Raw genomic sequence first — 23,602 nt, forward strand, 5'->3', positions numbered from 1 at the left:
GTCAATTCTTGCTCCTGATTAAGAACAAAACATATATCAAACAGAAGGAAAGTTCTGTAACTTGAGATGACACCAACAGTCACATCACTGTGTTTTGTTAAAAAAAATATTTAATTAATTTATTTGGCTCTGCTGAGTCTTAGTTGTGGCATGTGGGATCTAGTTCCCTGATCAGGGATCGAACCTGGGCACCCTTCATGGGGAGCTCAGAGTCAGCCTCTAGACCACAGGGGAGGCCCCATGTCACTGTTAATGATAACATGTTACAAACATTTTCTAAAACTTGAGGACAAAACAAGGGTGTCCACGAACACCGCTTCCACTTCATATTGTCCTTTGGTGGGGGGCGGGGAACAGAGCAGACCCCAGAGGCCAAGTACCACCCCCCCGACACCTCCCTGACAACTGTTTCATCTGACCACACTGTTCCAGTCGCCTCTACTAAAAGGTCCTGGAGCTTTCTGAGCTCTTGTTTTGCTGAGTTACTTCACTCCTCAAGTCAGTTATAGTTTCACCTGCTGATGTTTCAGTTCAGTTCGGTTGCTCAGTCATGTCTGACTCTTTGCGACCCCTTGAATTGCAGCACTCCAGGCCTCCCTGTCCATCACCATCTTCTGGAGTTCAATCAAACTCACGTCCATTGAGTTGGTGATACCATCCAGCCATCTCATCCTCTGTCGTCCCCTTCTCCTCCTGCCCCAATCCCTCCTAGCATCAGAGTCTTTTCCAATGAGTCAACTCTTCGCATGAGGTGCCCAAAGTACTGGAGTTTCAGCTTTAGCATCATTCCTGCCAAAGAACACCCAGGACTGATCTCCTTTAGAAGGGACTGGTTGGATCTCCTTGCAGTCCAAGGGACTCTCAAGAGTCTTCTCCAACACCACAGTTCAAAAGCATCAATTCTTCGGTGCTCAGCTTTCTTCACAGTCCAACTCTCACATCCATACATGACCACCAGAAAAACCATAGCCTTGACTAGACGGACCTTTGTTGGCAAAGTAATGTCTCTGCTTTTCAATATGCTATCTAGGTTGGTCATAACTTTCCTTCCAAGGAATAAGCGTCTTTTAATTTCATGGCTGCAGTCACCATCTGCAGTGATTTTGGAGCCCCCAAAAATAAAGTCTGCCACTGTTTCCACTGTTTCCCCATCTATTTCCCATGAAGTGATGGGACCAGATGCCATGATCTTCGTTTTCTGAATGTTGAGCTTTAAGCCAACTTTTTCACTCTCCTCTTTCACTTTCATCAAGAGGCTTTTGAGTTCCTCTTCACTTTCAGCCATAAGGGTGGTGTCATCTGCATATGTGAGGTTCTTGATATTTCTCCTGGCAATCTTGATTCCAGCTTGTGCTTCTTACAGCCCAGCGTTTCTCATGATGTACTCTGCATAGAAGTTAAATAAGCAGGGTGACAGTATACAGCCTTGACGAACTCCTTTTCGTATTTGGAACCAGTCTGTTGTTCCATGTCTAGTTCTAACTGTTGCTTCCTGACCTGCATATAGGTTTCTCAAGAGGCAGATCAGGTGGTCTGGTATTCCCGTCTCTTGAAGAATTTTCCACAGTTTATTTTGATCCACACAGTCAAAGGCTTTGGCATAGTAGGGAGGTTTAATAGTGATCTGGACTGGAAAAGGTCAGTTTTCATTCCAATCCCAAAGAAAGGCAATGCCAAAGAATGTTCAAGCTACTGCACAATTGCACTCAGCTCACACGCTAGCAAAGAAATGCTCAAAATTCTCCAAGCCAACCTTCAACAGTACATAAGCCATGAACTTCCAGATGTTCAAGCTGGATTTAGAAAAGGCAGAGGAACCAGAGATAAAATTGCCAACATCCGTTGGATCATCGAAAAAGCAAAGAGAGTTCCAGAAAAACATCTGCTTTATTGACTACGCCAAAGCCTTTGACTGTGTGGATCACAACAAACCCTGGAAAATTCTTAAAGAGATGTGAATACCTGACCACCTTACCTGCCTCCTGAGAAATCTATATGCAGGTCAAGAAGCAACAGTTAGAACTGGACATGGAACAACTGATCGGTTCCAAATTGGGAAAGGGTTACATCAAGGCTATATATTGTCACCCTGCTTATTTAACTTCTGTGCAAAGTACATCATGTGAAATGCTGGGCTAGATGAAGCACAAATTGGAATCATGATTGCAGAGAGAAATATCAATAATCTCAGATGCACAGATGCTTTCACAGCAGAAAGCAAAGAAAAACTAAAGAGCCTCTTGATGAAAGTGAAAGAGGAGAGTGAAAAGGCTGGCTTAAAACTCAGCATTCAGAAAACTAAAATTATGGCATCTGGTACCTTCATGGGTAATAGATGGGGAAACAGTGGAAACAGTGACAGACTTTATTTTCTTGGGCTCCAAAATCACTGCAGACGGTGACTGCAGCTATGAAATTAAAAGACGCTTGCTCCTTGGAAGAAAAGCTCTGACCAACCTAGACAGCATAATAAAAAGCAGAGACATTACTTTGCCAACAAAGATCTGTCTAGTCAAAGCTATGGTTTTTCCAGTAGTCATGTATGGATGTGAGAGTTGGACCATAAAGAAAGCTGAGTGCCAAAGAATTGATGCTTTTGAACTGTGGTGTTGGAGAAGACTCTTGAGAGTCCTTTGGACTGCAAGGAGATCAAACCAGTTCATCCTAAAGGAAATCAATCCTGAATATTCCTTGGAAGGACTGATGCTTAAGCTGAAACTCCAATACTTTGGCCACCTGATGGGAAGAACTAACTCACTGGAAAAGACCCTGATGCTGGGAAAGATTGAAGGCAGGAGGAGAAGGGGATAACAGAGGATGTGATGGTTGGATGGGATCACCAACTCAATGGACATGAGTTTGAGCAAGCTCCAGGAGTTGGTGATGGACAGGCAAGTACTGCAGTCCATGGGGTCATGAAGAATCAGACATGACTGAGCAACTAAACTGAATAGTGATCTGTCATTCTAAAAAGATTCCACCACAACTTAGCAATTTGAATATGAACATTTTGTGGAGTTTATTGTATAAACAATGCTTGAGCACTTGCTAGTCTAGATTGTTCGGATACCGTGCCTGATAGTCGCTATAAGAAAAGGGAAGTAGATTTCCCTTTTTGTGATAGTTGGATTCAGGAGTTGAGGCTAATGAATCAGTTCAGGATTTCTCAACTCTGAACCTGAGTTGCAGGGGCTCCTCTTCCCTTTGTTCTTGGGGCTGGTGGCACAGTCTGTTGTGTCCCCGGACGGGAGGCCCGTACCTGTTGTAGTCTTCAGTCTCTGTGCTTGGCATACTCTCAACCCAGATATTCATGTGACCGACCCCCTCCAAGTCTCTGCTGAAGTGTCAGTGCATGGCAAGGCCCTCTTTGACCACCCTGTTCAGAATCCCAGTGCCCCCCCTCCCCCACCCCACCAACGCAGCTCCCTTTTATGGGGCTCTTTCTCCCAGGGACTCTTTTTCCCAGAGGATTTATTGCTGTGTGACAGGTAACTTACTTGATTGTTTTGCTCATTGCCATCCCCTTTCTGAGCAAGTGAGCTCTGGGGAATATGGATGGGCTTCAGGGGCTGAGGCATGCATACTTGGTCTGAGAGTTTTGCCAGGTGCTCTTGGGTTTGTGGGTGGAAAGGGAAGATGTCCGTTTTCCCGCTCTCTTTCCCTTCCAACCTTTAGGCTCTTTCTCTGAGGAGAAGTACGAGTTTCAAGGGAAATGGTGAGCTGCTCATGACTGTGCCAGACCCCTGTGTGGTGTTGGATGGGGAAGGTGTCCATGATCGAGCTGCATTGGGAATCTCACCCATTTTGTGAGGACACTTCCCAAGTCCTGTTTCCATCCCAGAGACTCTGGGGGTAGATTCAAGAGCCCTTTTCAGTTTGGGGGTGTGTGGAGGCAGAATGTTCAGTTAACACTGTTCTGTCAAGTTTAGGAACTTGAAGTCACGGCAGATGGAGAGATGGACACGTGTGTGCAGCTGGCCTCTGGTTGGAGGCTGTGGAACTTGTAATGTCTCTGTCCTGGTTGTCTGGCTTCCAGCGTATGTGTTGAGGGGTGTGGAAGGTGGTCAGTATAGAGAGCAGATTGTCTGGTGAAGGGATGCAGGTGGGGGCCTTCCACGAGAGGAGAAGTCCTGGGCCAGGTGTTCAGAAGGGTGACTGACTGTGTGTGTGCAGGAGGTGGAGGCAGGGAGCAGGGTGGGAGACAGCGCAGGGTTAGGGGGCTCAAGGGCACCTCTGGGCCTCTGCTCCTGCTTCTCTAGGGTGCAGTGGAGACTGAAATGCTCACAGCTCATCTTGGAGGCTGGGGTGGAGGAAGTGAGCTGTTCAGGTGTATCCTGTGGGTCCTGCCCAGACTGTGGTTGGTTATATCGTCAGAGAAGGAACCATTCAGCCAGCAGGGGTTTTTTTCGGGGGGGGGGGCAGAGGAAACAACTGCTTTTGGTTCACTGCTTGATTCATGAGGGAAAGTTCATATTACTTGTCCTCGAAAATTCTCCTTGTGGGCTTCCCTGGTAGCTCAGCTAGTGAAGAATCCACCTGCAGTGCAGGAGACCTCAGTTCGATTCCTGGGTCGGGAAATTCCCCTGGCGAAGGGATAGGCTACCCACTCCAGTATTCTTGGGCTTCCCTGGTGGCTCAGACAGTAAAGAATCCACCTGCAATGTGGGAGACCTGGGTTTGATCCCTGGGTTGGGAAGATCCCCTAGAAGAGGGCATGGCAACCCACTCCAGCATTCTTGCCTGGAATGGGGTCTTGAAGAGTGGGACATGACTGAGCGACTAAGCACAGCACACAGCATTCTCCTTGTAGGGTTGAAGGGAGCTAACACAGTCAGATGCTTGCCTCATTTGCCGGGAATTACCATGCCGTATGGAAATCAGTATTGGAAACGTAGGCCCCCACCCTATGCCTGGTTGAGAATGCAGCCTGACTTGCGGGGAGATTGGTCTTCTGCCCAATTTCTGTTAATTATTCCTCATCTCTGCCTCAGCATAAATGTGAGCCCTTCCTGCTTGACCTGAAAGACTTTCCAGAAGGAGATGTCTTTACAATAATGAAAAAGGGTGAAACTGTGGGTGGGGAGGTGGGTGGGGTGGGAGAAAGAGCTCATTGTGGCAGTATTGAAAGAGGAAGCTGATCTGTGTTGTCAGCTCAGGCAGCTCGAGCCAGTCATTTCTTGACAGATGGAACCATTTCTCAGAAAACAGACTGTGAGGTGGGAGGCCTGGGGACTCTTCATCGGAAGTTTGCCTAATCTAACTTGAGGGCCGTGGTTCTGTGGGGCGTGCGTTTCTTTGTCCCCCACGATGATGCCACTGTGCAGGAAAGCATGTGTTCTTGGTCGTCCTGCTGCTGGTGGTATTAGATGTTGAGAAATCAGATTTCCTGTGCAGTGTGGTTTGGTTGCTTTTGTGGCCTCTCATGCAGTACAGTTTGAATCATGTTCATTTGCTCCCTTTGCTGGATCCTGTAGGTGACTGGGGAGAGGGAGTAACACTCTAAGTACACTTAGAATGAGGAGGAGGTGCTGTGGGCTTGGCCCTTGCTGTGGGCTTGCCCTGCGCTGATGCCCCAAAGCTATGGGTCTCTATTGTTTTGGATGTTTAGTTTTTGTTTGCTTGTTTTTAATGTATATTTATTTGGCTGCACTGGGTCTTAGTTTCAGCATGTGGGATCTAATTACCCAACCAGGGTCGAAACTGGTTCAAACCCTGCTTAGGGAGTGTGGAGTCTTAGCTGCTGGACCCCCAAGAAGTTTGTGGACTCCGGCTTTTGATAGTCTCATCTCAGAGGTCCCTAGGCAGAATCAGCTTCTATGGGAGAGGAGAGAGCAGGTCACTTCCCGGGTTTTTTCCTGAAAAGTCAGAGGTTGGTTTGGAGTGAACTCTTCACAGATTTGGGGCTGACCAGACTTGATGGGCAGGGAGAGGAGACATTGATCTCGGGCTTTAAGGGGACCTGTGTCACCCTCACAGGTATTTCAGACCACATGGTGACTGAGTCTTCAGGGAAGAAGAGGCTTTGTCTTTGTTACCATTGCTAGAGAATATATAAATCATAGAGTCACAATTCCTCATAAAAAGGCTTTGAAGTTTCACTTCCTGAAATGTGTATACTTACTTTGTAGACAGTGTTAATTTAACACAAGAAACTCATGTTTTTTTCTCTGCACAGATTCTCTTCTGAATCAAAAAGTTACATGAGTTTCATTTTTTATTAAAAAATCTTTTTTAGTGGAACAGAAGAATTAAAATGATAAAAGTATAGGGTTTTGTTTTGTTTTTGTTTTTTTTTAATTAGTCCTGAGGCAAAAACATAGGTTCAGCCAACACTTGTAGCCAGTTCTAAATGGCTAGAGTTTGCCAAGGATTTCCTTCCTTTCCGGGGTGCCATTTCTGTAGTGACCTGCTGCTCCCCACCAATTAGAACCGGGGCTCTGGGGACCCCATCTGTGCTTCTTGGGGTATGTGACTCTTGTATTTAATGACCTGGAATGACACCAGGTGTAGAGTAATACAGGAGGGAAAGTAACAGTGAATCCAGTGCAGAGTCCAGAAGGCAGTGGTCAGATGTCCTGAAAACCCCCCTGAAGTCTTTCTCTTGGCTTATGGAAGGGTCTGGATGACCTGCTGGAACTCCCTTTGAGGGGAGACTTGGCGTTTATGGATTCTTGCTTCTTTTGCAAATTGCTTCTTCTCTTGTGGAATAGATAAGATTAGTCTCTGTTTGTGTTCTTACGGAGATTACAACATGAGGAAACACATTCCTTTGGGATTATATTTTAGCGGAATTTGAATTTTAGGGATGCATTGCTCTTCTGATTGGTGTTATCTGGGAGGCATATGGACTTTATTTTGTTAATTATATAGCTGAACTTTTTACTGTCTCACATAACTGTTAAAGAGTGATCAAACTTAAAAAAAAGAAGTGACTGTTTAAAAAAAAAAAGTGACTGTTGACATCATCTTTCCGAGAACACTAGTATAAGTGATTTACTATAACAAGATCTTTGCTTTTCCTGTTGGCCAATGACATGTAATATTTACAGAGGTCTTGGGTTCAATCCAGCAGAAACATTTCATATAAATTATGTGTGAAACTAAAACTGTTTAACATTTTCTTTCATATGGAGATAATATGAACAACTCTTTCAGTTTAAGAGTGGGGAAGAGAATGGTTATTTGGTATTTCCTTGAGGGGCACAGTTTATACCAGAAGTTATTCTGCAGCTAGACATCAGAGATGTGTGTAGGTTGTAATTCAGTCCTGTGACTCTGCCAGGCGTGTATTTAATATTCCAAGTGAATGCTAATCCTGTTGTTACATGCATTCTCCCTCTCTCAGCATCTTCCCTCCTACCATAGTGATAGAAGGTAAAGTTCTGTGCTCCATCTGTTTACATTAGCACAAATTCTAAATCTGTGAGATCTTCACGTTTAAAAACTAGAAGTATATGACACAGCCCAAGTAATGAAGCACTTTTAATTGTCTGTTACAGAATTGGAATATTCCAAATGTGTTAAATATAGCTTAACACTTAATCAATTAGTTCAGTTCGGTTCAGTCGCTCAGTCATGTCCGATTCTTTGTGACCCATGGACTGCAGCACTTCCCTGTTCATCACCAACTCCTGGAGCTTGCTCAAACTCATGTCCATCGAGTCAGTGATGCCATCCAACTATCTCATCCTCTGTCATCCCCTTCTGCCTTCAATCTTTCCCAGCATCAGTGTCTTTTCCAATGAGTCAGTTCTTCACATCAGGTGGCCAAAGTATTGGAGTTTCATCTTCAGCATTAGTCCTTCCACTGAATATTCAGGACTGATTTCCTTTAGGATTGATTGGTTGGATCTCCTTGCAGTCCAAGGGACTCTCAAGAGTCTTCTCCAACACCACAGTTCAAAAGCATAAAAATTATTAAAATATAGCTAAATGCAGATCTGTTGAGGCAGGAAGAAAATGAAATGTAGTTTTATGGTGGGATCTGTCCGGTCTTATTTTTTGGAGGCCGTTGATTTTTGTAGGAAAACTTGTTAGTTCTTAAGCACCAGGAGTCTTAACCATCCTTTTTCTTTTGGGAAGATTGGTACTTTATTCCTTTTACTGTGTTTTACTCTTTGATCAGTTTTTCTACTTAAACAGCAGCTAATCTACCACCAACAGCAGCACTTCCTTCTAACACACAGTAACAAAAGGATTTCATCTTTACACTTTTTAAAAAAAGGAATAATTTGGGATTTGACTCAGTTGTGATGCTAATTTATTTTTCTTTGTTTTTTTTCTGTCATTTTATAAATACCCAGAAAATTAATATTCAAATAAAAAAGAAATGCAAGTTTGAAATGACGGTATGGTTTCTCATTTTCTGTTTCAGATGATCACAGTCGTGTTAAGCTGCAGAATGCTGAAAATGATTATATTAATGCCAGCTTAGTTGACATAGAGGAGGCACAGAGGAGCTACATCTTAACCCAGGCAAGTGGAGTGACATGGAGTGGAGGACTGACCGCCATTCCTGGGGTCTGCTTTAGGATGGAGCAGAAAGTGTGTCCTGACTACTTTTGGCGATCAGGTTTTTCTATCATCTTGTAATGAATGGTAACATAATATTTTACAGCTGTGTATATTTAAGATAAAAGCAATTGTTACTGTTACACATTCTCTGCAGGAAAGTTGTTCATGAGGTCTGGCCAGCTGGTTCTTTTCTGGCCAGCTGTCCTCCTTGCTGTAAGTTTGGTACAAAGTCTCGGTTGGTGGATACTTTGTTCCTTCTGCTTCTCTTCACTTGAATCAGGACCAGAGGCGCGAAAACTCTTCTCTTCCCTGGCCTGGTGTGTATTTTCAGTATGGACAAGTCTTGAGTGTTAGGTGAGGGTGTGAGCAGGGTGCCTGGACCACTGATGGGGTGGCCTGAGAGCCTACTGGCCTCTTGAGCCTCCTCCCTTCTCAACACACCGGCCGCACCCGTGCTCCATTGGCACTGTTCTTTCACTCTGAGATAGCAGAAATGATTTGGGTTTATCCACACCAGCTATCCTTTGTTTATCAGATTACAGATTTAATTAACAGTGCTGCCATTTCCCAGCTAGTGATTTTTAATTATTCCAAATATAAACTGTATTATTAAGTATCTTGTTATAACCTATAAAGGAAAATAATCTGAAAATATATATATATATATGTAACTGAATCACTTTGTTGTATACCTGTAACTAACACAGTATTGTAAATCAACTATAATTAAATTGAAAAAAAGATAAACTGTATACTTGTAATGTTTGAGATTTTTAAAGAACCCATTTCAGATTAGAATAACCTGTCACTGAAAGTGAAAACTGTTGAAAATGGTAAGATGTTCAGATGAATGTAACTATCAACTGTTAGGCTATCTATAATTCACAGAAAACAAAAATTCATTACTCTTTTTTACTTGGCATAAAGCAGCTCCTGTAAGTCAAAAACAAAAAGAAAATCTATGAAAAAACTGGCAAGGAACATAAATTCACAGTTTACAGCAGGGAAGTAAAGGTAGACAATATATATAGAAAAGATGCTCAATTTTTCTAAATTTAAACCAGCAATCAGTTACCACTTCTCACCTGTCCGAACCACATATTTAAAAGTTTATAGTACTTAGAGGTCTAATATGTAAAGACATGAATGTAAATGTGAGAGTATTTGTTATAACTTAATAGCACAGGACCAAAAGTAGGACGGAAACAGTCTGTAAGGAGCTGGCTAAATAAATTATACACATGCTATTAGTACCGATTGTTTCTGGGAATTAGGAAAAAATACAGAATTCACTTTGCCATTTTCTGTTATATTTGAAGTTTTTCTTACGTGCATTCATGATGTTTTTAATAGTCATTTTTAGAGTTGAAAATTTTACTTTCTGTTTTTAAAAACCATGTTAAAAATAGAAAAGAATAATTACCCTAGATTCCTTATCACACCCTTTCTTATTCTCTTTTTTCAGTCTTGTTTATTCTTTCCTCTTTGTCATCTTAGTCTCTAAAAATGTAATTGTTTCTCAAGATTCTGATTCAGATTTCACCCCCACCTAGTCTGTACTCACCACTTCAACTCTCTGGAACCATATTTTGAATCTTTGTTTCTTAAGAAAAAGGCTGGACTCTGGACTCATGGTGTCTGCTTGAATCCTGTTTGTTCATCCAGCAAAGTTTTGAATGCCTGCTTTGTGGTGGCATTGTGTGAATGAAACAGCCATTCATAAAACTGCTAGTATGAACTTCACATCCTAGAGGGAAGTAAAATTAACAGCAGCTAGTTCAGTAAAAAATAAATAAAAGATTTCTAGCTGCTGTTATACATGTATACACGCATACGTCTATATATATTCTTTTTCAGATTCTTTCTATGGTAGGTTATTATAAGATGTTGAATATAGTTCCCTGAGCTACACGGTAAATTCTTGTTGTTTACTTTATATATGGTAGTGTGTATCTGTTAATCCCAAACTCCTAACTTATCCCTCCTCCCATTCCCCTTTGGTAACCAAAAGTATGCTTACGTTCTATGTCTGCGAATCTGTTTCTGTTTTGTGAATAAATTCTTTTGTATCATAGTCTAGAATCCACATATAAGTGATATCATATATTTGTCTTTGAATTACTTAGACTGATAATCTCTAGGTCCATCCACATTGCTGCAAATGGCATTATTTCGTTATTTGTTTATGGCTGACCAATATTCCGATGTATATATGTACCACAGATCTTCCTTATATATGTGTACCACACATCTTCTTTAATCATTCCTCTGTGGATGAACACTTAGATGGCTTCCATGTCTTGACTGTTGTAAATAGTAACAGGTTGCAATTTTTAACATTTTTCTATATTTTATATAACTTAAGCCTCAGGATAACCCTTTGTGGTAAATACTCTTATTATCCTTATGTTAACATGAGGAGTCATCTAAAGAGACAAAGGAACATCAGATAACTTTACAAAGGTCATACAACAAGTAGGGTGAGGCCTCATGGTCTCCATAGGCTGCATGGTTCTCCTTTTAATTATTCAGATCTGCTGCCCTGAAATTGTGATATGCCCTTGGATTCATTCCTCGGTTCCCCAAGGTGCAGCGTCATCCCGTAGCACCATGGGGTTTGCTTCCAGGACCCTCTGCAATGCCAAAGCCCCCAGGTGCTCATGTCCCATCGTTGTCCCTTCTGTCCTGGCCCCACATACACAGATTCATTGAGTCACAGTCATGTATTAAGTTTGCCATCTGAGGTTGTTGATCCTGTGGATGCATAACCATGGCTAAAAGGGCTGACTGTATATTTATTGAAAAATCTGTCTGTATCTGGACCCCTGTAGTTCAAACCCCTGTTGTTCAGGAGTCAAGTGTGTATGTTATCAATATGTATCTCTGTGGTCTGTAGAATAGTGCTAATAAAAACTCATGTAGTGCCAAGTAATATGGTGAGTACTCCATGGAGTGTTCATTGCGGCATTGTTACTGCTTTTTATTATAGTAGTAATGATAGTAATTACATGGACAGAGGAGCCTGGTGGGCTGCAGTCCACAGGGTCGCATAGAGTCAGACACGACTGAGTGACTTCACTTTCTTTTACTTTCTTTCAATGATAGTAATAATCCTTTTATAAAACATTGTAAATCCCTTCATGAAAAAGAAAATACCCGACTAATACCCTAGTTTAAATCTCCTGTCCATTTGGGCTTTCCTTTGTGTCCTGACCCAGGCCCTCTGCCCTCATTCTAGTGGACTCACTGTCTTCAGCTTTGGATTATTTCCTGAGTCCCCCCTACCCCCTGCCCCAGAGCTTCCAGCATCTACCCACAGGACCACTTAATGTCACAAATTCTTCCTTTTCTGTGTCAAACTCTTTTTTTTCTTTTCCTTCTTTCTTTTACACTAAGCTAGCCCCTGTCCTATTTTTGTCATCTGGGTTAAAGCTGTCCTCATCTGTCGAATTCTCTCCTGTTTTCTGCTGCCCTGCCCTTCTCTGGAGCTCTCTTTCATCTACACCAATGTTGTAGCTTTTCAACTTACTTCTTTGCCACCAGTCCCTCATTTCTAGTCCATCTTTAACAATTCCTCTAGAGAAATTTTTGCGATATACCAATCTGGTCATATTCCTTCATTCTGTAAAGAAAAGATCATTGACTGTTTCCTGGGGTCGAGCACCTCTCACTTGGCAGGTGTGGTTTCCTGTGGGTTCTCTGTGTCACCTTCTTTCCCAGAAGTGCCCTGACACTGGGAATGGACCTGATCCCTCCCCTCTCCCCTCGCTGTGTCAGCACCTGCTCGTTTTTAAGGCTTTGCGCTGGTACCCTTCCTGCTCCTGCATACCCAGGCTCAGCCCTCGCTCTGGTGGGGCTGGGTGTGTTTCTGTTCCTCACCTCCGATGTAAGCTGTGACAGCTGGGACTGCTTTTGCCTTTGCCCCTAGTATCTTGGGACAGAGAACATGCACAGAAAATATTTCAAAGGACAGCAAAAACTAGAGACACTAAATGTTTATTGAAACTGCAGTTATTCTGCTTGTCTTTTGTTGCTTATAATTTTTATCATCCTTTTCCTCTGAGTTTTATGAAAATTAAAAATGTATACCTGCTGATCCTTTGGTATAGATCGCCATTTTGTAGAAGATAATAGGTTGTATTGCTGGTAAGTGGAAGAGCTGAGAACCCCTCTTTCCCTTTTAGAACCACTCTAGAATGTGTGTGTGTGTGTGTGTACACACTAAGCAGTGACTTCATTGGAGACCTGATCCATCCATTTTTTTAGATGAAGGAGAAGGCATTCTTTTTACTGGGGGTCTTCTCATGGCTGTTTTTATCTTTGCACTGTGTGGTTTTGGAAGTAGCTCAAACTTTGAAAAATATGTACTCAGTAAGGGGAACGGCTCCTCAAACCTGAGGGTGCAGCTCTTCAGGGTTCTTGGTCCCTTCTAACATTGGTATAACTGAGAGCATGGAGTTTATTAGCTCACGTAATATTTCCAGAACATCCACTACAGAGCTGGGATACAATGGCCCTGAAGCTGCTTTTAGTGCAGCACCACTTAAATGGCCTTGTCTTCTGTGTGGAGCTGAAGCTCCAGGCACACCCAGCCCCCAGCATCCCACAGGTGACTGCTTGTTGAGTTACTCAAGGAACAGTCAAACCTGTTAACCTGCACCCACTGCAGCCACCTGAGGATGGCAGTGCCCTCAAAGGGTGACAGTGGTGACTGGTCGGGAGTGCTGCCCCAAGCCCACACCCCTTGGGACAAAATCTTCTCTTGGCCTTTTTTCCTGCCCAAGCCTCGTTCTCCATCCCTCAATTCAGAGAGCCACCTGATAGCCTGGGAATTTTTCTTTTCTTTTCTGCCTAAGTAAATAAAAGTCAGTTTTGATCGTTGGTAATCAGTAATCCAACTAACAGAGACCTGTTTTTAGTTCAGGTGGGTTTAGAGTCTGGATTGACATTCTGTGACCCGATCTGTTCTCAGATGTGAAGCTTCCTGGAAGGCATGTCCTTGGAGCGTCAGTCCCCTCCTTCTCTCACCTGCTGTTTTTTCTCTGTCTTACAGGGTCCGCTTCCTAATACAGGTTGTCATTTCTGGCTCATGGTTTGGCAGCAAAAGACCAAAGCAGTTGTCATGCTAAACCGAATTGTGGAGAAAGAATCGGTGAGTAATACTTGGTATTTACAACTTACTGTACAGTCTGTGATTGTTAACTTACAAATATTTTCTTATTTCTTTTGGGATAGTCATTCATTAGTTTTGGCCTTTAATTACTAAAAACTAGAGTCAGGGTGATTCTGACTGGAACTAATCTATCATTTTCCTTTATTACCTTAAATATTTAAATAACAGCTGTGGACCACTGCCCTCCAAACATAAGTATAATGGAGTGAGTACTGGCCAGTTGTGGTACTTAGATCTTTGGAATTCGTAGGCTTTATCAGAATCTTTATTATTAACAGAATCCTGGAAATTTTATGAAGAATTGAAGTGACAGGTTTCTAAAACCTTTATAAACTACCATTGGTTCTTATCTCAGGAGGTAGTGAGTATTGATATGTATAGATTTATTGACATTTGAGGTGCAGTTTAAAATCCAATGCTAATTAGTGGTGTGATGGTGGTTAAGTCTTCAGCTTCTGTGGCTTGAGGGTCCTCTTCTGTCAAACATGAAAATTAGAAAGTGTTATCTGTCAGATCTCTTCCAGCCCTGAGATCTAGGCTTTTCTGCTCCTTCAGATCCTGAATTCTTGCTTTTTTCCTGAGTTAATAGCTGCCGGTTTTCAGCGGCAGTGAAGGTGCTTCTAGTCTGTTCCAGTCTGCAGTGTTGTTGCCACACCATGGTGTTCTGCAGTGTCAGCATAGTCTCTGCAGTGGTTTTCGTGCTTGCACGGTGACCCACAGACCCAAGTGATGCGGGTGCTGCTGTTGGGACATTTGAGCATCGTTGTCAGCTGGAGGATTATGGGTTTCATCTCTCATTCTGCAGAATAAATACTGTAATAAAAAGAGAAGATTGCCACCAGCAATCAGAAATCACCTTCATCCAGATGTTCAATAAAAGTCAGGTTTGATTGTTGAGGTCACCTCATGTGTGGTGATACCCTGTTTGTCAGCATAATGATGTCAGCAGCTGCTGCTGGTCAGTGTTTCGTTCCTTAATTAATTAGGGTTATAGTGATATTCCAGCTTTATTGTTTCTTCTTGAGTTTTGGTTGAAATTCTTCTATTAAAAAAAAACAAAAAAAAGGCTCCCGCTCTAGTTACCTACCACCCTGATGTAGGAAAAGCATTTTTCAAAAGAAGTTGATTCCCACGTATCCTCAATATGTCACTACTTAGGTTTTCTTGGTGTGATCAATGCTGTGAAGTCATGAGTTTATTAAACACCTTGATTCAGTTCACTCCATGGCAGTTATTATCCTTGTTGTTGTTTAGTCGTGAAAGTTGTGTCCAACTGTTTTGCGACCCCATGTACTGTAGCCTGCCAGGCTCCTCTGTCCATGGGATTTCCCAGGTAAGAATACTGGACTGAGTTGCCATGCCTTCCTCGGGATCTTGAGGAATCTATGCAGGGATCGAATTGGCGTCTCCTACCTGGCAGATGGATTCTTTACCACTGACCCACCTTGGAAGCCCGTTATTATTCTTACTTGTAGTCAAATTGTCCCTTCATTGGCCAGAGGAAGCTTTTTGGGTTGGGCCCTGAGTTCTTTTAACAAAAACCGAAGAGTCTTACTAGCTCCTTTGATGTCTGGAAGGACTCCCTGTTGCAGGCTTATCTTGCGCTTTCCTGTGCGAATCAGCTGTTTCTTTAAGAAGCCTTGGTTTCTTTTGGTGAGCAGTGGTATTTCAAGATCACAGCAAAAATAGTAATCTTTGTTCTTATGGGTTGGTCTTTTCAGTGAACAGAGTTAAGGAAAATTATGTTTGTATGTTAAGATAACACTAGTGTTCATACTGATACTGATGCTTCTTCCTCTTTTTTTTTTTTTGGTACTGATATTCTGATATTTGATACTGATATTAAAATTTAGGACTGTAGGGTTGATTCACCATGAATTCTGGTTCTCAGAGATACTAGTGATGTTGAATGTCTTATTTACTCTGTCCCATATTGCACACAGAAAGTACTTGTAATAACAAAATCAAGTCCATCACTAAAATAACTACTGAAAATAGTTTAAAATGTTTTCTCTCATCCTCTTTTTCTCAAGTTGTGTTTCACCTCCATCATCAGAGTTTACCGCATGTTTTAGTCTCTCTTAAGTCCCTTTTGTGTAGATATGCATCTGTCGTTGAGTCTCTCTGGTTGCTCTGTGTGTAGCTCACACTCAGAGGATCCTGAGGATGGTGCCCTGGTCCCAGTTTCTTGTGTGTTGATGACAATACCTCTGCTGGCTTGATGCTGAAGAGTCTGTTTGGCAGAATATAAAATCTCTGGCTCACATTTATTTTTTGAGCAACTTGATGGTATTACCCATTTCCTTCTGGCATGTTCCTGTCACAAAGGCACATCTTACTCTGTTTCCTTTATTAGTTACTTAGTCTTTTACCCAAAGGATTTTTTTTTCTTCAGATCCTATTGATTGTACTAAAATGTGTCTGTGCTGGTCATTCTGGGTCAATTTGTCCAGGGACAGAGTGTGCTATTTCATTATGTGATTTCAGGCATTTTTTCTTTCTTTTAAAGAAAAATTTTTATTGAATTATACTTGTTGACATTTATTCTGTTCCCTTGCTTGCCTTACTGTTCTTCTCCCAGGGCCTTCTGTTACACATATGTGTTAGATTTTCATTGCCTACTGGTCTCTCTTTATTTCTTTTTTATTTTAAAAATGTCCTTTTTCTCTTAAGGCATCATCTGTCGTGTTTATTCACAGCCCTGTTCCCTTTAATCAATTAGTCTTTGTTTATGAAATGATGTGTTCTGTTACTTTTGATTCTTTTTTCTCTTCTGGCACATCATTTATGAGTTGTTATAATTTATGCTCTTTCATTTCCTATGTCATTTTGTTTTTTTAATGTCTTTTAGCAGCTTTTGAAGTATTCAGATCAGATCAGATCAGTTGCTCAGTTGTGTCCGACTCTTTGCGACCCCATGTATTGCAGCACGCCAGGCCTCCCTGTCCATCACCAACTCCCGGAGTTCTCCCTGTCCATCACCAACTCCCGGAGTTCACCCAGACTCACGGCCATCGAGTCAGTGATGCCATCCAGCCATCTCATCTTCTGTCGTCCCCTTCTCCTCCTGCCCCCAATCCCTCCCAGCATCAGAGTCTTTTCCAATGAATCAACTCTTAGCATGAGGTGGCCAAAGTACTGGAGTTTCAGCTTTAGCATCATTCCTGCCAAAGAAATCCCAGGGCTGATCTCCTTCAGAATGGACTGGTTGGATCTCCTTGCAGTCCAAGGGACTCTCGAGAGCCTTCTCCAACACCACAGTTCAAAAGCATCAATTCTTTGGTGCTCAGCCTTCTTCACAGTCCAACTCTCACATCCATACATGACCACTGGAAAAACCATAGCCTTGACTAGACGAACCTTTGTTGGCAAAGTAATGTCTCCGCTTTTGAATATGCTATCTAGGTTGGTCATAACTTTCCTTCCAAGGAGTAAGCGTCTTTTAATTTCATGGCTGCAGTCACCATCTGTAGTGATTTTGGAGCCCCCAAAAATAAAGTCTGCCACTGTTTCCACTGTTTCCCCATCTATTTCCCATGAAGTGATGGGACCGGATGCCATGATCTTCATTTTCTGAATGTTGAGCTTTAAGCCAACTTTTTCACTCTCCACTTTCACTTTCATCAAGAGGCTTTTGAGTTCCTCTTCACTTTCTGCCATAAGGGCGGTGTCATCTGCATATCTGAGGTTATTGATATTTCTCCCGGCAATCTTGATTCCACCTTGTGTTTCTTCCAGTCCAGCGTTTCTCATGATGTACTCTGCATATAAGTTAAATAAACAGGGTGACAATATACAGCCTCGACGAACTGCTTTTCCTATTTGGAACCAGTCTGTTGTTCCATGTCCAGTTCTAACTGTTGCTTCCTGACCTGCATACAAATTTCTCAAGAGGCAGATCAGGTGGTCTGGTATTCCCATCTCTTTCAGAATTTTCCACAGTTGATTGTGATCCACACAGTCAAAGGCTTTGGCATAGTCAATAAAGCAGAAATAGATGCTTTCTGGAACTCTCTTGCTTTTTCCATGATCCAGCGGATATTGGCAGTTTGATCTCTGGTTCCTTTGCCTTTTCTAAAACCAGCTTGAACAGGAAGTTCACGGTTCACATATTGCTGAAGCCTGGCTTGGAGAATTTTGAGCATTACTTTACTAGCGTGTGAGATGAGTGCAATTGTGCAGTAGTTTGAGCATTCTTTGGCATTGCCTTTCTTTGGGATTGGAATGGAAACTGACCTTTTCCAGTCCTGTGGCCACTGCTGAGTTTTCCAAATTTGCTGGCATATTGTGTGCAGCACTTTCACAGTATTAGCTCATAGCATTCATTTGTTTTAGAAGTATTTCTCTTGATTGTTATTTGTACCTGTTTGTGATATCTAAAAGGAGAAACGACCATATTTTACAGGGATGTTTTCCTAGTGTTTTTCCCAATGAAGTGGCTCTAGCTCACCTCACCACAGCTGCTGACCTCACAGTTTGGCTTTTGGGGAGATGCTTTTATTGTCACAAAATGTTAATTCCACGTCAGTAGTTCTGCCAAAGCGTAACAGTTCTAGGTAAAGGGGGCTTATCTTCTGATTCTTTCCCTTGACTTTTAGTATGTAAGTATTCAATGTTATCACTAGATATATAGTATTTAGTGGCAGATTAACAGGTATTTATGGAAAATGTTGTTGTTCAGTTACTAAGTCATGTCCAATTCTTTGCTACCTCATAGACTGAAGCACACTAGGCTTTTCTGTCCTTCACTATCTCCCAGAGTTTGCTCAAATTTACGCCTTTTGAGTCAGTGATGACATCCAGCCATCTCATCCTCTATCACCCCCTTGTCCTGCCCTCAGTCTTTCCCAGCATCAGGGTCTTTTCTAGTAAGTCGATTCATTGCATCAGGTAGCCAAAGTATTGGAGCTTCAGCTTTAGCAACAGTTCTTCCAGTGAATATTCAGGGTTGATTTCCTTTAGAATTGACTTGGCTTCATCTCCTTGCAGTCCAAGGGACTCTCAAAAGTCTTCTCCAGCAACACAGTTCAAAAGCATCAATTCTTTGGTGCTCAGCCTTCTTTATGGTCCAACTCTCATATCCAAACATGACTACCGGAAAAGCCATAGCTTTGACTTTATGGACCTTTGTTGGCGAAGTGATATCTCTGCTTTTTAATATGCTGTCTAGGTTTGTTATAGCTTATGGAAAGTACTTATAAAATAAAGCCTTTCGGTACTGTTTGAAGATACAATTCTTGCAAGAATTTTATATTTAATGAAACATTGAGTAAATACCAGTATGATGTTAAAATACAGGTTATCCTGCTTTAGAAATGACAACTTGATTTTCATTTTATGAACATGATATCTGTTTTTTTAAGTGTGTAAGTTATAAGAACATTTTACAAACTGCATTTATAAGCTGTCAATCTTACTAAAATACATTAAACATCAAACATAGTGTGACTGTTCCTAGATTTGGGTACTTGAAAAATATATAGCTTGTGTGTGGTTTGTTTTCCTTTCCAGCTTTTTGTGGTTTCATTATGTCTATGTTCTTAACTTTAGGTTAAATGTGCACAGTACTGGCCTACAAAAGATGACCGGGAGATGCTGTTTAAGGAAACGGGCTTCAGCGTGAAGTTCCTGTCAGAGGACGTGAAGTCCTATTACACGGTCCATCTGTTGCAGTTAGGAAACACCAGGGTAAGACTGCTTGTGCCCAGACTATGGGGCTTCATGTGGTGACTTTAAGAATTATTCTTTGTTCTTATATTTGAAGTTTGGGGCAGCCCATTCATTGTAGCAATGCCTGTAATGGTTCACAGCCATAACCATGTCCTCATAGATTTTGTTCCCATATGTGGTGGCACTCTGAGAATTCTTAAGAAATGCTGGAAACTAAGAATTGTGAAGTTCAGGTTGATAACTGAGGATTCTGAGCAACTGATCAGTATTATACTTGGTTGAAGATTGAGGGAAAGGGCTTTAGAATTGGGCAGCCTGGGTTTACATCCAGTGCTGCTGCTCAGTGATCTCTGCCCAGGCCCCCCTTGTCTGTAGGGGGCGGCCGTGGTGCCTCCCTGTTCGCATTTGTGACATCGAGTGAGGACATGGATATCACGTGAGGAGGTATGTGCAAAGGCGCTGGTACAGAGTGCGTGCCAGGGAAATGCTAGCTCTTGTTCTTGACGCTTGGAGAGAGTTGCTAATTCGAGGGGTTTGTCACATGAAAATGTGTCTTTATTGAACTGGTGAAAATGGTGAAATAAATTTACCGTATGACCTCATCAGTGTTTATTTGGATTTTTTCCAAAAATGTAAGACTCGTTCCTTGGTGCCTGGGTGAGAAACAGGCACACAGTTGGTTGTGACCCTACTGTTGTTGTCTAAGCATCAAGATAGTTCCCCCTCTTCCCATTCACCTCTTTGCTTTCTTTGGTTTGTATTTAGAATAACGAAAAAATATGAACTAAGAGTGATTCTGAGATACACTCAGAAACTAGAAAAACTAGAAAATATGAAAATGTTTGCCCAGAAATGGCTTCAGGGATGTATCTGGTCTATAAAGCAAGATACTGTTTTAGTTAAGTATTAAGTGAATTGAGTATTAATGTGTGATCATTAATCCAAAAGAAAAATTTGTGGAGAAGGGAGGTATATACACTTTTTAGATATGCCGAGTTATCTTTTGTGGTTATCTCCTAAAACACCTGTCCTTTGTGACATAAGCATAGGTGTGTACTGTGTGCATCTGACTGGGTCCAGCTTCCATGAGAACATAACTCAGCTCTGAGGTCATTCAGGAAGGGGCCTTCTTTATGAATCTCCTCACTGTGTGTGTTTTGCACCAGTGATTTCATTTGCGTGTATCTTAAGCTGCACTGAAATATGTCAACTGCTACTTGGTACTGGTTGTCCAGCCCTTATTCCCAGAAATAGAACTTCATTTCCATAAACTTCTCATGGTTCTGGGAATCACCTTCTCTTAGTATTTATGTATCCTAGGTACTGCATCTGCTTGTGGCATTAAAATTGATTTAGCAGGAGATTGGCATAGGTGTTTTTCTCTGTCCTGAGAATTGATTACACTTGAAATAATAAAATACTTTTGTATTTTGTTTATCAGCTTGTGAAGTATTTTCACATGTATATAGTTTGACCTGTGGTCTTCCTACAGTGTAGATAAACTCCTAATCCTGTTTTTCTTACTAAAAGAAAATAACCTAAAAATCTATTAGGTTAATAGATTTTTCCCATAAATAGATTACTTAGCCGAATTCCATATCTCCTAACTTCTGATGACATGGGACCAAGTCTAATTGTTGTGGAAAGAGCCTTGGTTCTAAAGTTTCTGAAGTGGAGGCCACCCTGGGAGTTGGCCAGCCCCTGCGATTCATTTGCAGGCAGAGTGTGGTTTCTTACTGGCCTGTGTTCAGAGTCCACTGTAATTGAACAGCAAAAGTTGATGTTCTTCTTCACAGTCTGTAGTGAGAGTGAGCAGTGTTGGAAGGATAAGGTAGCATTTTAGTGAGTGAGACAGGATTGTGTTAGTCACATTCAGACCCAGGAGCCATGTGGCCTGAATCCTGGCTGCTGCTCCTGGCCGTGTGACCAGCCCCGTACTTGATCTCTGTGCCTACTTTCGCTCATCTGTAAAACGAGGGTGATGGCGTGCTTGCCTCATGGGGCTGTCACCTTGACTGCATGAGTTAGTGCTCTGATGGTGCCTGAGGTTCTGGGCTCCCCTGGGTGAGGGCTCCCATGGGAATGGAGTGAGTCAGGAGGGCCTGCAGGAGCCAGGGTGTTGGAGACGGGCGAGCTGAAGGAGAAGGTGCTGATAAAGTAGGACCACCCTCTCTTGTTCCTGAGGTCAGAGCACCAGGTCGCTTCTAGAGGAGTCTCCTGACCGACCTGGGCAGAGCTGCCCTGTCAGGCCTTCTCTAAGGGGACCTTGCATCTGACGTGTCTGATGGAGCAGTGGAGCACCAGCAGTCTTTTCAGCATCATGATGAGAGCTCAATCTGAACTTTTGCCCCCAAGTCCATTCTGCTTTTGAATGGCTTAAGCTGTGGAGGTAGTTTTGAGGGGCTTTTAAAATCCAAGGTCACGTGGAGACCTTGCCTTTCGGGTTTTTCTGTTTACTTGCCCTTTGGTGTTTTCTATGTGTCTTCGGTCAGGTTTAGGTGATTGAGTTCCTGGAAGACAGTGTTGTGCTGAGTTCTGTTTCTTCTGCCCCAGTTTTGCCCTACCAGACTCCTGTCTGTCCTGTGCACCTTCCGTCCAGTTTGTGCCCATTTCTTGCTTCAGTCACTTAAAGTGTTGGGGTCTTTACAGTGGGTGCACCGAGTCCCCTGTTCACCACCCTGAGTGCTTGTTCTGAAACGCGGAGTCCTTCCCCAGGCTTCTGGAAGCCTTTCCACAGCCCCTGTGGGAGCCCCAGCCCACCTGCCCTTGCCACTCGTCTACCCACCAGTTCTCCTGCCCGTGCCTGTCTCAGGCACACCCTTCCCTCTGCTTAGAACTGGGCCCTAATGCCCCTGGCATATCGCTGTCTTCACCACCTGGGCTTCCGGTCAACTCCCAGAGTGAATTTTGGTGACCATGTATTTAGCATGGCCATTGCAGTGGCCCTGCAGGAGCTAGTTAAGGACTGGACTAGGACAGTGACCTCGAGGGGGACAGGGTCAACACCTTGCTGCTCTCCAGATGGAGCAGAAACACAGATGAGGAGACTGGAATCGTGGAGAGGTCGTAGTTGATTGGAAGTGTTAGGGCTGTGGTTAAGGCTGCCAGCGAGTGTCCCTGCGTCTCTTTAGGCTTCACCGGTGTGGAGGTTGCCTGTTTATTCGTCACTGGAGCCTGTGAAGTAAGTGCTTTCTCAAACCCCATTAACAGATGGTGAAACTGGGTGTATGACAGTCTTAGAAACACAATTCTGCTACCTTCTGCCTGTGCCTAAAGTTGGGTCTGGGCCACAGAGCTTTGTAGATTTTTTAATAATAATTAGAAGATTTATAGTCCTCTTCAGACTGATAATAGTAATAGTTAACCTGAATTTGAATGGCTCTGTATGGCACACACAATTCATCCCCACGCTCATAGCTCTTGCCTGTCCCTACTCAGCTCATAGACCAGCTTCCTGGCCTCCATGGACTCTGAGCTTGTCATCTTATTCAAAGACTAGAGTTAGAATTCTTAAAAAAAAAATGTAAATGAGATTTTGCCCTAAGAACAGTGCGTGCTAACGTCTTTGTGCAGGGGTGGTGTGCACAATGCAATGTTTTCTGAAGAAAACAGTTCGGGGATGTGCAGACTGGCAAGTGTGTGCAGACCAGCTGGAGTCTGGTGTGAGGGGCAGCAGTGAGAAGTGATGGAGGCCTGGACTAGGCATCATAGCAGGAGGACCAAGGGCATGGTGACCACGGAGGAGGAAGGGGCGAGCCCACTGATATGAGACGAGGACTTTGTCAGAAGTTGTGGGATCCGAGTGTAGAAAACTAGGACTCTGTTGGAAATTGTGGGGTCCATGTGTAGAGAACTGGGATTCTGTCAGAAATTGCGGGGTCCGCCTGTAGAGAACTGGGGACTCTGTTGGAAGTCGTGGCTTCGCAGTATAGAGAATAGGACCCTATTGGAGGTTGTGGGGTCCACGTGTAGAGATGAATTTTAGTTGAGCTCTCCCCGCTCTGGAACCCTTCCCCCTTCTCATTACTTTTCCAACATGAAATGAGGGAAAGGGCCTCCAGTTGTGCACATAAACTTTTTTATACCTCAGCAGTAAACATGTGGCTCCTATTACTTCACATGGCCCTTTGGGAATTAATGTGATTTTTTTGTGTGTGTGAGCTGTGTTTTTTGTGTCTTGTTTCAGGAGGGGTTAATTAATTTTAAAAAAAAATTACCTATAAGAAGTTCTTTAGTACATTCCTG

The 23,602-nt window shown here is 42.7% G+C and overlaps 1 protein-coding gene across 6 annotated transcripts in view; it reads left to right on the forward strand.

Moving 5' to 3' along the window:
• PTPN2 (protein tyrosine phosphatase non-receptor type 2) overlaps window positions 1–23,602 on the forward strand; it is a 67,707-nt gene that overhangs the window by 25,296 nt on the left and 18,809 nt on the right. For all 6 annotated transcript variants that reach the window (XM_025273589.2, XM_025273585.2, XM_025273586.2 and 3 more), the window contains exons 3-5: window positions 8,375–8,475; window positions 13,568–13,666; window positions 19,238–19,375. In XM_025273589.2, the coding sequence (XP_025129374.1) occupies window positions 8,375–8,475; window positions 13,568–13,666; window positions 19,238–19,375 (338 nt within the window). The remainder of the gene's footprint in view (window positions 1–8,374; window positions 8,476–13,567; window positions 13,667–19,237; window positions 19,376–23,602) is intronic.

Source organism: Bubalus bubalis, chromosome 22 (assembly GCF_019923935.1).
Source record: "Bubalus bubalis isolate 160015118507 breed Murrah chromosome 22, NDDB_SH_1, whole genome shotgun sequence".
NCBI classification, from domain to species: domain Eukaryota; kingdom Metazoa; phylum Chordata; class Mammalia; order Artiodactyla; family Bovidae; genus Bubalus; species Bubalus bubalis.